The sequence below is a fragment of the Eumetopias jubatus genome, unplaced genomic scaffold (genome assembly GCF_037043125.1).
Source record: "Eumetopias jubatus isolate StellerSeaLion01/CBP00866 unplaced genomic scaffold, mEumJub1_p1.0 scaffold_15, whole genome shotgun sequence".
NCBI lineage: Eukaryota > Metazoa > Chordata > Mammalia > Carnivora > Otariidae > Eumetopias > Eumetopias jubatus.
Window position 1 is genome coordinate 73,608,295 of NW_028274821.1, and position 16,458 is coordinate 73,624,752.

The 16,458-nt window shown below is 42.4% G+C and overlaps 1 protein-coding gene across 1 annotated transcript in view; it reads right to left on the bottom strand.

The window, feature by feature from the left end:
* Window positions 1–16,458, bottom strand: part of SUSD1 (sushi domain containing 1) — a 128,221-nt gene that overhangs the window by 95,430 nt on the left and 16,333 nt on the right. The window contains exons 6-8 of the mRNA XM_088018819.1: window positions 15,646–15,801; window positions 5,027–5,179; window positions 4,178–4,357 (exon numbers count right to left, since the gene is read on the bottom strand). Coding sequence (XP_087874945.1) covers window positions 4,178–4,357; window positions 5,027–5,179; window positions 15,646–15,801 — 489 coding nt within the window. The remainder of the gene's footprint in view (window positions 1–4,177; window positions 4,358–5,026; window positions 5,180–15,645; window positions 15,802–16,458) is intronic.

Consider the following 16,458-nt stretch of genomic DNA (forward strand, 5'->3'; position numbering starts at 1 on the left):
TTGGAGAGACACTACCTGCGCTCCCTGCTAGATCATGACCCTCTCATCAGGAGGGTGAATACGTATCAGGCAGCTACTTTGCATCAAGCACAGCACCACGTGCTTTCTATCATTATCTCATTAAATTGTCAGGATGGAAACAATCTTATCCCCTTCTGCAGAAGGAAACTGGAGTTGAGAGAAGGTTAGGGCTGGTTCTGGAATTCCCAAGTGGTGCAGCCAAAACTCACACAGTCTTTCTGATTCTAAGGCTCCCGCTCCCCCACCTCACGGCAGTCTTCTAACTAGGGTCATCGTTCATCCTGCACACGCCAGTGACCCCAACCATTTGTAAGTGACATATTTTAATGGCATTTACTCGACAAAAGGATAACGCAAGAGATTTGTTGCATGCAGCCAGGAAATCAATGCAGTTTTCCTACATGTTTTAAAAGATCAGTATGTGGTGAGGTGCCCAAAAATCTGCTTCGAATGATTGCCCAGAACACAAAACACAAACACAAGGTATTTGTGGGCTGGCCCTGTGTCTACCCTCACCCTTGGCAGGCACCAGGCGTCAATCTCTCCTGCCAGGTCTTGATGTGAATCTTCTCCACAGCCCGACTGAAAATTCCGAGACAGCAGTGCAACAAACCTTGTCCGCCGCCCTTCACCTGAATGCCCTAATTTGTGTTCCAACTTATGTCAAAACTTTTTCAAACGTGCTCAACTTGGCAGGGATGAGATGGAGCTCTGCTGCGAGAACCTCAAAAGGTGAAGAGTTGACTCCACAACAATACATATTCTTCAGGGTGGGTCCCGGACCACGCTGCGTAACTGTGTAACCGTGTACTCCCAGGCCCTCCAGCTTTTCCTCAGTGCCTCCCACCTCCAGCACTCACAAGGGTTGCTTCCACATGGAATCTGCCTTCTAGAAAGTGCTTTGGGTCCTCATCTTGATACATAAACTAGTGACACGAGGTAAGTCACCTCCTCTCTCTGGTTCTTAATGGGAAATAATACCCACTATTCGTTGTAAATAGAATATATGTGAAATGAGAAACAACCTATTAACCACCTCAGAAGGCATTTCAAAAGATCAGATGAGACAATGTTTACAGAAGACCTTGTCAACCTTAAAGCGCTGGCCACCTTTAGAGAAGCAAGCTCTGCTATTAGATGTTAGAAACCATGGCCCATCCTCATTAACCAACTCAAAGGAGAAACTCTGAGGCCCACTTGGATGGGGACTCATGTCACGGGGTCCTGGCCATGGCGGCAGAGCCTCCAGGGGCCCGGGAATCGGGGAGGAGGCAAACAACGGGATGCACCAACTGCACCTTCTCTGGTAGGGCAGTCTGTGAAATGGGACACAAAAGCTGGGTCTGTAACACACAGCTGCTCCCTTTCCAAGTACCTGCTCCTCAGCAACATCCAAGTTCACAGTTTGCTAGTGTTGTTAGCGGAATTCCCAATTCCTGTGGCTTTATACCTCTGGGCTGAAAATACCGTGCCGGCTGGCATGCGGCCGGGCTTCTGGAGCCCCAGGATGATGAAGGATAAATATGAAGGGGTGTGCTCAGAGGAGCAGACACAGCCTTGAGACGTGGCCATGTGGTGACGCGGGGGAGGAGGAGGAGGGTGTCAGCCGGCAGACGGAGCAGTTATTAGAGGAGGGAAAAAAGAAGTGAAGATCTTCCAAATAACAGTTCTTTGGGGAATGTAACAAGTACTCTCCTCTAAATTAACTTTCTCCATTCTCAGTCCAATAATCCAGATGACTACTGGTTCTCGAATTCACACAAACTCTTTTATTGGGGTTTTCCTATATAAATCCTTAGGGAGTTATTTGATATGCATTATGGCACATTTTAATCTAAGTTCTGCATTTTAATTGATCCACTGAAAGATAATGTGAGAACTAAAATGTACTTTTAGAATTTCTTAACCCCCAGGATGATAATTAAGTATTAAAATGTGTTTAGAACCTGAATCGCAAATCAGAATAGCACAAGAATTAACTTAGCCAAGCACATCACTGAGATTTCCCAGCTATGCAGTAAATTCAGTGAAAACTGTTTCCTTTTTTCCAAAATGGAAACAGCTTTGTTACTGTGTCTAATGCATTTAAAATTCTTTCAGTACAGAAAGAATATCAAATATGAAAATCATCCAGGATCCCCCCCAGTGGAAGTTACCACTGGTAAACATAATTTTGATGTATCACCTTCTAAACTTTTGTAAGCATATATGTGCATATGAGCTTTTTCAAAATTAATGTCATGTTATTCATATAGTTGATAACACAGTAATATACTATTAAGGCTAACCTATGTCAATAAATATTATTTTCCAATGTAATTTTTATTGGCTATGTAATATTCCATTTCATGTATATGCCATAATTTATTTAACCAATCTCCTCTTGAGAGACATTTGGGATTGTTTCCAATATTTCACTTATAAACAACTACAACTACAGAAAATTATAAATATGAGTGCTTTCTACTTCTCTCCATAAATAAGTTTGAAAATCTGGGTAAAATAGATGATTTTCTAGGAATATGTAAATTACCAAAATGGACACCAAAAAGGATAGGAAAATTATACCAGTAAGTTTAGGATTTTTTAAAATAGCCCAAGGACTACCTCTCCAAAAAAGCCACATCCAGATAATTTGCAAGTGAAATCTCCCAAGCCTTTAAAAATTCTATTTAGAGTAATCCAGAGAAAGAAGAAAGAAATTCTTTCACATTCTTTTTTTAAAATTTAGAATAATACTGACACCAAGCCCAACAAAAATGGCATAGAAAAAAGAAAATAAACCAACCTCACTTCTGAATAGCAATGTAAAATTTCTAAATAAAATTTAGCAAATATAATCCAGATAAAAAGAATAAAAAACCAAAGACCCAGAAGACTCCATTCCAGATATTAGTATGTAAGATCATTATCAGAAAATCTAATAATATAACCTTACCATATGACTTGTTTAAAGCAGAAACATATATGATCACTCTAACACATGTCTAAAAGATGTGATAAAAGTAACTCATTTCTGATTTTTTTTTTAAGCCCTAGTAAAGTAAGAATAGGTAGAGGTTTCCTTAAGATTATGTCATGCCAGGGGGGGCGCCTGGGTGGCTCAGTTGGTTAAGCGACTGCCTTCGGCTCAGGTCATGATCCTGGAGTCCCGGGATCGAGTCCCACATTGGGCTCCCTGCTCAGCAGGGAGTCTGCTTCTCCCTCTGACCCTCTTCCCTCTCATGCTCTCTATCTCTCATTCTCTCTCTCTCAAATAAATAAATAAAATCTTAAAAAAAAAAAAGATTATGTCATGCCAGGGGTGCCTGGGGGCTCAGTTGGTTGAGCACCAGACTCTTGATTTTGGCTCAGGTCATGATCACAGGGTCCTAGGATCAAGCCCCAAGTCAGGTTCTGAGCTCAGCACGAAGTCTGCTTGAGATTCTCTCTCTCCTTCTCCCTCTGCCCCTCCGCCCCGACGCATGCACATGAGCTTTCTCTCTTTCTCTCTCTCTCTCTCTCTCTCTCTCTCTCTCTCTCTCTCTCTCAAATAAATAAATAAATAAATAAAGTCTTAAAAAAAAAAAGAATACAACCTCTGAAACCAGAATTCCTGGGTTCAAGTTCGGCTCTATCACTAGCTGTATGACCTTGAACAGATTACTTCATTTCTCCATGCCTCACCTTTCTCATCTGTAAAATGGGATAATAACAGTACATACTCATAGGGATCCTGTAAGGTAAGTGCTTAGAACAGCACTTGGCACATAGCACTGGATTAGTGTGCATAAGAATATAAGTAGATATCCATAACATCAAGGAGCCAAGACCATGAACAAATAATGAAAAACTAAAACCATTGCCATGAAAGTCATGACTAAGAAAAGAATACTCAAAGTCAACACTACTATTTAAATTGTTCTGAAAATACTAACCAAGTGGGTCAATCAGGAGAAACCTAACTTTTATAAATGTAGAAAAATAAAAGATGGAATTAATCATGATTAACTATTCCTGAAAATACCAAGAGAATCAACTGAATGCCTATTAAGGACAACAGGAATTTACTGGATCTATTTCATTCATTCACTACCCTAAAGAGAAATTTAGAGAGAACTATGAAAACAATCTCAAAATGACAGAAGCTGGGAACCTGAACCTTTTGAAAACTCACCTTGGCAATTTAATTTTGGGGACTCCCATGTGCCCAAGGCTGTGCAGCTTGAAACTGTATCTTCCGGGCCACTGAAAAATCCTTCTTTGCAAGCATAACGAACCTGGCTGCCAAGCCTAGAAGTATAATTTCCGACGATAAAGCCATCTGGGACCTCAGGAGGGGTGCCACAGTCTATTTCTGAAAATAAATTAACGTCAAATTCACTAGTATGTGAATATGAATTTTCAAAAATCATCTCTCTCCACCTCTACCCCATCATTCCCTTTCCCTCCACACACACCTGAGCGATATTTTACATAGACTGGTTCATTTCCATTTTGACTTCTGGGCATGTTTCCAATGATTATCTCTATTCAACCTTCTGGCTTTCCATAGGAATAGCATCTACACATGCACAAAGCTGATGGGATTTGGCAGTCAACCTTCACAAATTCACACTAGTTAAAGAGAAGCCTACCCCAGCAAAGTAAAAAATCTGAATTGCAAAATACCTTCAGATATATATGGCTTTGTAGTTTTCAGAGTCACTTTTCTGTTGCTGGTCCTTACCAGGGCAGCTATGTTTACCCTCTAAAATCAGGTTTAATAGGAGAATATCTATTAACTACTAAAAATCCCAGAAGTTTACTAATTGTAGCTTCTAAAAAATATATATATAAGATAGCCAGCCCCTTCTATCTTGTAATATTGACTTTATTTCATAGGTTGTACAGATGCACAAAGGAATAGATAATCTCCACTCATATCCCCAACAGAGGCCCCACAGACGCAGGCTCAGAGCAGGAGAAAGTCATCTGAGAACAGAATCCCACTTTCAGAAAGCTCCCTTCTTTGGCAGAAACCCACCTGTGCATGACGTGGCGTCTCTGGTCGGGTGGAAAGGCTCAGGTCCATTCTTTGGCAAGTATCCATCCATACAGTAGCATTCGAAACTTCCATAAGTGTTCACACACCGTCCTCCTTGCTTGCACAGGCCAGAAACCTCACACTCATCTACATCTTGAGACCCAGATATAAGAAGGGAGAGAAAAAAGAGAAAAAGGGAAACACAGGGGCAGAGGGGCATTGGAACAGCCATTACTCACATTTTCAATCTACCCTTACAAAAATGGATGCATTTGTTTGCAATGGCATCATGAATTTTATTTCGTTCTTCAAAGATTCTTTTCATATACCCTTTATGCCATCAGTACTAAAAGGTGTTCAATAAATACTTGTCGATGTGTTTTGGAAATTTACAAAAACCAACGACCATCACGAACTCTCTGACATCCAACAAAGTGAGCCCCAAAAAAGTATGCTGAAAAAAGTTCAATCACTACAAAATAAGGATGTCCTCTACCTCATACTAAAATACCTGAAGGATGGGGCACCTGGGTGGCTTAATCTGTTAAGCGTCCAACTCTTGGTTTTGGTTCAGGTTGTGATCTCAGGGTCATAAGATCAAGCTCCTCATCGGGCTCCATGCTGGGCGTGAAGACTGCTTAAGATTTCTCTCTCTCTCTCCTTCTTCCTCTGCCCCTCCCCTGTCCCTCTCTTTAAATAAATAAATAAATAAATAAATAAATAAATAAATAAATAAATAAATAAATAAATAAATACCTGAAGTAGAACTCCAAATATAAAACAATTTAAACCAGAGTGAAAAATGCTTTCTAGCTCATGAGCATAGGATGGTGAGGCAGGTAGTAAGAGGAAAATTCAGAAGGGTCTCACTAATTTTACCAAGATTACAAGAACTTAAGACAAGCTTCGAGAAGAAAAAGACATGCCCCTTGGCAGACTTTGCCCCTAGACTTCCAAAAGTATCAGGTACAGCGGTCAAAACCACACAGTAATTCAGAGACTGGAGAAGAAACCTCTCTGCCAGTTAGCAGATTTTTTTCCCCCAGAAATGACTTAGAGAACAAAACTAAAACTTTAGGAATTCTGTCAGAGTCATACAAACACCAATTTCACCTAGAGAAAAAAAATACCTTAAGTGAAATGGGACTTTTCCCAGGACACTTACAAGAACCATGGCGGGGGGCAGGGGAGCAAAGAACAGGGAGTAGCAAGACTGAAGAAATCCTGGTTGTTACCAGGCTCTGGGATTTTAAAGGCCAGTAATTTTGGAAGGACCAATATAAAGTGGCCAGTATTCTATTTTGCCAGGTAAAGAGTGTTTTGTTTTGTTTTCCAAAACCTACTAACACCATAATTCCACAAAAGAAGGAAGAAAATATCAGAACCCTTTTAAGTTTGTGATTTTATTAAAATTCACTATAGTCTCCTTTTTGTGTGGTTTTTGGTCTTGACCATGAACTCCTCATCACTCACTGATTATTGTTTAGGTGGCAGTGATTCATTGAATTGCTGAAAGAGCCCATACAAGCTAACAATTTTGATAAACCTATGTCTTTAATGCAGCAAACTTTGGGGAAAATCTGGGAGATGATCTCTAAAGATGGTGGCCATCTCTTGGGGATTCAAGAGGGGAATCCATTCCGCCACCACCCCGCCTTGGGTTGGTCTCGAGACTTGCTTTGGACAACAGAATGCAGCAGAAGTTAATGCTATGCCTTCTGTGAACCTAATCTTGGAAACGACTGGCACTTCCTCTCTCCCTCTGTTGGAATACAGTGGCCATGGTGTCAGGAAATCTAAGCTATCATGCTTGGGAGAGAAGCCACTCAGGGGACACCCTGAAGTTGAGATGCCACGTGAAGAGAGAGACCACATGGAAAACTAAGGTGTCCTGGCTGATAGTCAGCATCAAGGCCCTAGAATGTGAGAGAGACCTTCCTTTACCTACCAGCCCAGCCCAGCCACCAGCTGAATGTTTCCACATGAGTGAGAGAACCACCTAGGCATGGAACTGTGAGTACTAATAAATTGTTGTTATAAGCCATTAAATGGGGTGGAGGGCTGGGGCGGGAAGTACCATTATGCAGTAATAGATGACCAAAACACTCTTGACATATAAAGAGATGCAGGAGTCCAAATGAGATTAAGAGGATACTGTAATCGGGTGCCTGGCTGGCTCAGTTGGTAGAATGTGTGACGCTTGATCTCAGAGTTGTGAGTTCAAGCCCCACACTGGGTGTAGAGATTACTTAAAAATAAAATCTTAAAAAAAAAAAAAAGAGGATACTGCAATCAATGAAAAAAAGAGGGGAACTTCTGAAAAAAACAATGAGATCTTGGAAATTAAAAGCAAAATATGAACGCCAAAAATAAAAACCAAATAGAGGCATTGAATAATAGGTTGGTTGCTGCTGGAAAATAAATTTGCAAATTCCAACTTAAAGAATTCTCCAAAAGCACATAGAAAAGGAAATTATACGAGACAGAAGCTATAGGACAATAAACAATATAAGGACAGATCCAGAATATGTAATATTCACTTAAGAGGAATTGCAGGGGGCACCTGGGTAGCTCAGTCAGTTAAGTGTCCGACTCTTAGTTTTGGTTCGGGTCATGATCCCCAGGTCGTGGGACTGAGTCCCAAGTCAGGCTCCATGCTCAACACGGAGTCTGCTTGAGATTCTCTCTCCCTCTGCCCCTCCCTCTCGTGTTCACTCTCTTTCTCTCTCTCTCTAAACTAAATAAATAAATCTTTATTAAAAATTAATATCAAAGGGAAAATTTCCTCTGCTTATGTATTCACTTCCAAACAGCCTTTTGAGGTGACAGGCGTTAATGATGAAAAGTGAAAGTCATTCTGAATTTCATGGAATAAAAGAAAATCTATGAAATGAGAGAGAAAGGAATGGTTATCTATGAAGAAAAGAACACCAAAAGAACACCAACCTGACCTAGGACTTCTTGTCTGAAACACCAAATAGTAATGGAATATTTACAGAGTTCTAAGGAAAAGGGAGCAAGACACAGTACTATAGTTAAGTCAACAAATGACATTTTAGAACATGAAGGATCTCAGAAATTATACTATTGACATTTCTTTTTTTTAATTTTTTTTTTTTAAGCAGACTCCACACCCAGCACAGAGCCCAACTCGGGGCTCAAACTGAGAACCGTGAGATCAAGACCTGAGCCAAGATCAAGAGCTGGAAGCTCAACCAACTGAGCCACCCAGGCACCCCCTGACATTTCTTTTCTGAAAAAGATTTTGAAAAATATTCAAGCCAGTGAAAAACATCAGAATAAATCATGTCAAGAAAGGGAAAACATAATTTAAAACAAAACAAAGAGGTAAGAAATAAAACCAATAAAAACTCAGTTAAACAATTGTTGGTAACAGGGCGCCTAGGTGGCTCAGCTGGTTAAGCATCTGCCTTCAGCTCAGGTTATGATCTCAGGGTCCTGGGATCGAGCCCCGCATCAGGTTCTCTGCTCAGCAGGGAGTCTGCTTCTTGCTCTCACTCTCCTTCTGTGCTCTCCCTCTCTCTCTCTCTCTTTCTCTCAAATAAATAAATAAAATCTTTAAAAAAAAAACAAAGTTGTTGATAATAAAATCATGGGGTTTTGGGTAATAGTTAACAGGATTCTTAAAATATAAATAATATGAAATAAAATCAATCTCAATCCAGCACAAACTTTAGAGATGATTTCAACCCTGCAGGATCCAACATGTGTTCCTAGAATTGGATCCATCATTTCAGCTTATCAAGATTCTGTATTCCAAGTGGGAGTTTGTAAAATGTGTACATATACCTTTGACACAGTAATCATCTTCCAGCCTGCCCATCTGCCCCAGGCTCTTCAAAAGACAGTGATTGGGAATAAATGGAATTTTCTGTAGATTTCTAAAAACAGGCAGTACCAGTACAGGGCAAAAATGTGGCTAGGTAGCAATGGTAGGAAAAAAGACGGAGTTTTTAGATATTGATCAGCTCTGTATGAGTCACTACAGTCATTAATCACTTTGCTTTGTGTCCAGTCATTCAACAACCTAATAAAAATGATTGTTATAACGAGTGCTAATCCCAGGGACTCCTGTGTGTCATCTGACACATGGCGGCCACTGTTCTACACACTTCATTATTTATTACTAATTATTTTCATCTTATTCTGCACAATAACCCCATGAGGTAGATGCTATTATTATCCCCATTTTACAAAGGAAGTACATGAAGCACAGAGTGGGTAAGTAAGTACACTGAAATCACACAGGTTAAGTGGTGGGAAAGCCAGACTTGGAAACCATGTATGTGGCTCCAGGACCACTCCCTTAACCACTAGCCACACTGTGTCTCCCACTACAGTCACACTGTACCATCATCCAATCAATAATTCCATCTTGTCCACAGACAATATCAAAGATATCCATTGTCTTAATGAAGTCTAGAAGTACCTACCATCTATCCCTAAGATCAGTGACATGATTTTTGATTTTTAATGCCCTGCTACCTCTTAATGTTCACGAACCGTCCCTTTTCTAACCTATTCTAGAATCTTGGCTGGGTAAACATATTAAGCTCATTAGAATAACTTCTCCATGTGGTGGATTCCATGGGGCCTCCAAGGTTAGAACATGTTTGCTTGGGAAGGAAAAACGCTCTGAGTAACTGAGCAACCTTAATAACATGCCTAACTAATCGAGGGGGAAATTTTCCCTTGCCCCATTGTACATACCGGACAATTTAACTTTATCCACAGCCAGAACAATTCCTTGCCAGAAAGTAGCAAAACTAGGCAGGACACGCTGACCTGGTCCCAGGGCCCTGATGTTCTATATTTACTTCTTTTCATCTAATAGCCTGGGTTTGAAAGTCAAACAGACCCAGGTTTGAGAACTGATTCTGCTATTTATTAGATGTACTCAGGTCTGTTCCTTAACCTTTCTAAACCACTTTTGTAAAATGAAGCTAATTAGGTCCTCGATGCATGTTGGCTAATACATGAATGGGCCTTGCCTCTCTACTGACTCAGTTCTCCCTGCAGCACAAGCCACTCCTTCAGAGTCTGCACTTAACCCTCAGTGTGACCATGAGCAACACACACACACACACACACACACACACATACTCTCATGGGTTTCTTGGCTGAGGTCTGGGGAGGGGCCCCATGGCTTGTCCCCCTGGATCTGAATGCTCTTGGCCCAAATCCAAAAATCCATCTGGACGATCCTTAGCTAGAACAGGAGTGTCAAAGAGGCAAGGATTTAGCTTCGGCAGCCGTGCCAGAGAGGCGAGTTTCTGAACGCCCCATTACACACAAGCTCTTGCCTGCAGAAGCCTTTAAAATCTGAAGATTCAGAATGGACTCAGCAATAAAAGTACAATGAAGAATTGTCACATTCATGAAAATGCTCTCACAGCCTGCTCTTCTCCCTGTAGCCAACTAATTACTAGTTCCTGCCGACTCCATGCAGGTGAGACAGAAATGACTTCCTCACATCTGGGGAAGTAACGTTACTGTTTCTTTCCTGCCATCTCGCATCCTCAAATGCCAAGTTCAGCTAAGAAGTCTGCATCTTAAGAAGCCATATTTAGAGGGACAGAAACACCCATTTAAAATCAAGACTGTTAGGGCGCCTGGGTGGCTCAGATGGTTAAGCGTCTGCCTTCGGCTCAGGTCATGATCCCAGGGTCCGGGGGTCGAGTCCCGCATCGGGCTCCCTGCTCCTTGGGAGTCTGCTTCTCCCTCTGCCTCTCTCTCTCTCTCTCTCGGTCTCATTAATAAGTAAAATCTGAATAAATAAATAAATAAATAAATAAAAAATAAAAATAAAATAAAATCAAGACTGTTAAATTCGCATAATTCATTGCTAATGTCCGGTGTTGGCAAAGATGTGAAGACATGAAGACCTTCATGAAATGACTAGTGAGAGAGAATATTGGTGTGAACTTTTTGAAAGACAGTCTGTCATGATGTACCAAAAAGTAACAATGTGTAGGTATACCTTCGACACAGAAATTATTTTCCAGAATTTATAACAAGGAATAATTATCTGCAAGGATGTAGGTACAAGGATGTTCATTATACCATTTCTTATGATAGCAAAAAAAAAAAAAAAAAAACCACAAAAAACAAAACAAAACAAAAAAAAAACAGAACAACCTCGGGCGCCTGGGTGGTTCAGTTGGTTAAGCGACTGCCTTCGGCTCAGGTCATGATCCTGGAGTCTCAGGATCGAGTCCCGCATCGGGCTCCCTGCTCAGCGAGGAGCCTACTTCTCCCTCTAACCCTCCCACCTCTCATGTACTCCCTCTCTCTCTCATTCTCACTCTCTCAAAATAAATAAATAAATCTTAAAAAAAAAAAAACAGAACAACCACAAGAGGGGAAAAAATGATCAGTTAAGTAACACCATACAGCCACATAATAAATTCCGTGTAGTTAATATATAAGGTATTATATACCTATCTCTATATTACCTTTTAAGTGTTATCGTTTATACTTAAAAAGTACTGATCTTTTTTTTTTTAAGATTTATTGTTTATTTGAGAGAGAGAGAGTAGGGGAGGGGCAGAGGGAGAGAATCTTCAAGCAGACTCCCGCTGAGCATGGAGCCCAACTCAGGGCTCAATCTCACAGCCCATGAGATCACGACCTGAACTTAAATCATGAGTCAGACACTTAACCGACTGAGCCACAAAGGTGCCCCCCAAAATGTACTGATCTTAAGTGTACAGTTCATGAGTTGTGAAAATCTCGTACAAACCATGTAGCCAACATCCAAAACAAGAGATAGAACATTCCATCATCCAGCAAGTTCCCTCATGTTTCTTTCCAGCCAATCCCCCCCCCCCCGCAAACAACCACTTCTTTTTTTAAAAGAAAGATTTTACTTCTAAGTAATCTCTACACCCAACATGGGGCTCAAACTTACAACCCCAAGATCAAGAGTCACATGCTCTACCAACTGAGCCAGCCAGGTGCCCCAAATAACCACCTTTTGATTTCTATCACTATTTATTATTATTATTTTTGCCTATACTTTACATAAATGGACTCTCCTAATGCATTTAAGGGAAGGGTGCTTTGGTTTAACCATCTTCTGATTCAGAGTGTTTGATCTCTCTCTCCTTCCTAGGACCTGGAGCACTAGTGGGGGCCTAAAGCCATCACCCACCACCATTAGAAACCTAACTAAGCAGGAGTCAAGGGGATTCCACAGGGAAAATAGTCAAGAAGCCATTGGTTATGAGCAGTGTCCTGAGAAGTGGGAAGCAATAACCCCCCAGGACACTCTTCCTTAGGCTTATCTTTCCTTGTTTCTTCCTTCTTTCAGGGTAGTAAAACATGACACTTTTGGAGTAAAACCCAGCTAAAACAAAGGATTAGGATTTGGGGAGCAAAATCCCACTTGGAGAGAGCACTGGGGGAAACCTCAGGACAGCTGCAAGTCCATTGAGCAATACCCCACACAGAGCCAGCAGAATCCCAGCAGGACGACACGTTTGTGTCTGAGCCCACAGCAGGCTGCTCCGGGACCTGAAACAACAGGGCAGCTGAGAAGCTTGTGAGCAAAGGCTCACATGGAAAACAGGCTCCTGATCTGGGAGAGGGATTTACATCCAGGAACGAAGCGGTTTACTTCACCACAGGCAGACCTATGGGGCACAGGATCTGAGCAGAAGGTTCCAGAAACTGATGAAGGGCAAGGCATTCACTCTCTCTAGATTCTTTTTTTTTTTCCCCCATTTCCTAGTCAAGGCTGAAATGCTGTTACATTTCTCTAGAAGAAATGGCATCAGGCCCTTGATACTGCAGGAAATGAGCTGACGAAAAAGAAGGCTGCAGCCGCCGTCAGGGTCAAGTTGGATTCCCAAGACTTGGGGAATTCAAAGTTGAGAAAAGGCATTTTGCAGTTCTCAGCAGATGTGGTAGGGCCACGCCTCCTTGGAGTCAGGCTGATAGGGAGGTGACAGCCCCAGGCCTGCTCCCACACCAGTTTCATCTCTCTCCCACCCCGTTCACGCTGGAAACGCCACTGACCTTCTCCCTCTGCCAAGCTGCCAGGAGCCCCAGAACTTGTTTGGGGGCAGCCCGGGGGGCAGGGCCAGGACATCTGCAAGCTCTCCGGAACTAGAACGCTTGCAACTGCATCATCATCTCTCGGGGACATCCAAAGAGGCCCACCTGCAAACAGCTCTGAAATCTGGCTTGGACTCTGCAAAGTACAACGAACACCCGGTCGCAGGAGTTCTTGTAATTCAGGAACCAGGATTCAGATCCTGTGGCTCCAGACAAACACCGGATAACCGCTGAGACCCCAAAACGTTCTAAGCCTCTGCCCCAGCTGAAGTCCACTGCTGTTCCTGTGGCAAGTGTGATGCTAAGAGACACTCAGTATCATCAAGAAAAGTCACCCATCAGCTTTTACGAAGTGATAACCCGAGACCTCAAAAGGAGAGGTCACAAGAATGCCCTCAGATACGGGCCTTCTTTTGAAGTGATGGAGGTATTCTGAAATCAGATAGCGGTGGTTGTTGCACAACTTTGTGAATAGACTAAAAAACCACTGAACTGTATACCTTGACAGAGTGAATTTGATGGCATGCAAACTATATCTCATAAAAAAGAAAAAGGGTCACTAAATAATTACAAGTAGAAGAAAGAGAAGCAGAGTCGAGATCAAGATTTTGTTCTTGGCTCTTATTAGGCTGACATCTCTTTGGCCCTTGCATAAAATATTTCTTTCTTCTTCTCCTCCTCCTTCCTCTTTCCTCCTTCGTATTTTTTTTTAAAGTCAAATGCATCCTTGGGAACTCGAGTGATAGATACAGTGATAAACGTTTTTCCCCAGCAAACTCCCGCAGCCTTGAAAACACAATTTCGGGTATCATGTCCTCCAGAAAGTTCTCTGATCCCTTCCCCACTTCCAAGATAAGAGCCCCCAAGGATTCCAGATTCCCTAAGTGCCCTTTGCTCACCTATGACTAACACTTTATACGGAAATTAGCTGTCTGCCATCAGCTGCCACTGGCACTGCCTTGGCACACGGGAGGTACGTGAGAAATGTGTCTTGAACGAACTGAACACCCTATCATCATCTTGTCGGGCTTTTTAAAACTGGGCACGTGATGGGATGAGCACTGGGTGTTATACTGAACTGATGAATCATTGAACATTATATCAAAAACCAATGATGTACCCATACCTTGGCTAATTGAATTTAAATTTAAAAAAATTTTTTAATTGATATGTTGTTTTTTTAACACATCTACTTTAATTCTGCAGCACTGCACTTCTGCAACCATATAACAAGCTATTTGCTACCGAAAACAACAGTATGTCATAAAATGTTTTCTCAGAGGGAATGCAGTTCATTCATGCCAAGAATAAATCAAGTGGACCCCGTGAGGGATTTCTACCTTGGTACAGGTCAAGAGGGAGAATGAATCAGAGCATCAGAATCCGTGCTTCCTGGTGGGTAAGGAGGTAAAACATGTTCTCTTCTCCCTTCCTTTTCCCCGAAAACCTTTAAATATCACAAAGCTTTTAAGCAGAGTCATTAAGTCTATGCAAAGCCATCCCAGAACCAGGAGTCTTTCCTGCCTTTCCTCTTCCTTACTGTTCCTAGATTTTCTTAGAAAACCAAAGAGCTATAATGTCATGACATGCTGTAACACAAAGTTCAGCCAAGAGTTTCAGGGCCCACTGAAAATTAGGATTCTCGGGGCGCCTGGGTGGCTTGGTTGTTAAGCGGCTGCCTTCGGCTCAGGTCACAATCCCAGGGTTCTGGGATCGAGCCCCACATCGGACTCTCTGCTCGGCGGGAAGCCTGCTTCTCCCTCTCTCACTCCCCCTGCTTGTGTTCCCTCTCTCGCTGTCTCTCTCTCTCTGTCAAATAAATAAATAAAATCTTAAAAAAAAAAATTAGGATTTTGCCCACCCATTGTATTCAACCAACATGTGCCCAAAGCGTCAGAGCTGCTAAGATCCAAAACGTTGCCCTCCTTGCCCCGCTGATTCCTCTGAGAGGCAAGCCCCACCTCCAACCCAGCACCACTCTGAGCTCCCGGAAGCCAACATCACAATGCCCACCCCCAGGGCCTTAGTGCACAGTGTGCACCATGGGCAGCGCCAGAGTCACCCCAAGAACACTCCAGCTGGAGTTACAGAAACCTGCAGATGGTACACCATCTCTGAGAGCCCCTCCTTGTTTGGTAGAAAAATGTTCAAATGCACAGAACAAGAGAAAGAATATTCCAGTGAACTCCCACAGACCCACCCCCCACCCTCAAAACTAAACAACTCACAGTTTGTCAGTTAAGATCCTTTAGAGATCATAATAACACTGGATACCTCATAATACCCCTAGATACTTCAGCATGCATCTCCCAAAATGAGAATATCATCTCCAGTATCACGATGCCGTGATGCCAGCTAACAAAAGTAACAATAGTTTCCTAACACTAACTGAGTACTCAGTCCGAGTCCCAAATTTCCCTCATGGACCTTCTGAAAGGAGAGTCCCTCCCTTAAATGACACCCTGTCCCGGCCCTGCCCTCTCCCTCCTCCACAGGCCAGACACCTGTCCTGCCATCATGGTGGCCCCCTCCTCAAGTACCTGTGCAAAAGCTGCCATCATTGGGAATGAATGTTTTGTTGTTGTTTGTGGCTCGATATCCTTCTAGGCAAACACAGTAAAAGCCTCCGAGCGTGTTGTGGCAAGATGTGTGGTTTCCACAGACCACAGTGGCTCCAAACTGGCACTCGTTTTTATCTGTTGAAACATTGAGACAATGCACAGAAAGGGCTATCAATCCATACCATGTTCAGCAACCCAGACTGTTCTGTGCTATAGACTCGGGAGTTGCTATTCCGTGACAACATCTCAAGGGTCTATTTCCCCAGCCTCTTTTCTTTTCACGATGCTTCTCAGAATACAGTGCATGGGTCCCTTGTAGTCGTGCGCTAGGTGTATATGAAACCACAAGAGAGGGGCCCCTGGGTGGCTCAGTCAGTTAAGCAGCCAACTCTTGATTTCAGCTCAGTTCATGATCTCAGGGTCAGGAGATCGAGCCCCACATTGGGCTCTGCGCTGAGCACGAGGTCTGCTGAAGTTTCCCTCTCCCTCCGCGCCCCCCACCGCCCGCACACTCACGCTCGCTATAAAATAAATAAATAAAATCTTAAAAACACACACACACACACACAAGGGAAACCCAACATCTTAATCTGAACATCATCTTATTTGAAGATTGGGAGAAGGGGATTGCACATTCCCCCATCAACCGGGTGAATCTGTCATTATCTACTATTCCAGCTCTGTCTTCCAAGCTGCATATTGTGATTCTTTTTCAATTTCTCCATATTCAAAAAGATCTTGTGAAAGAAACAAATCCAGCAGCATCCCATTTTTCCAGCTCAGCTGGCCATT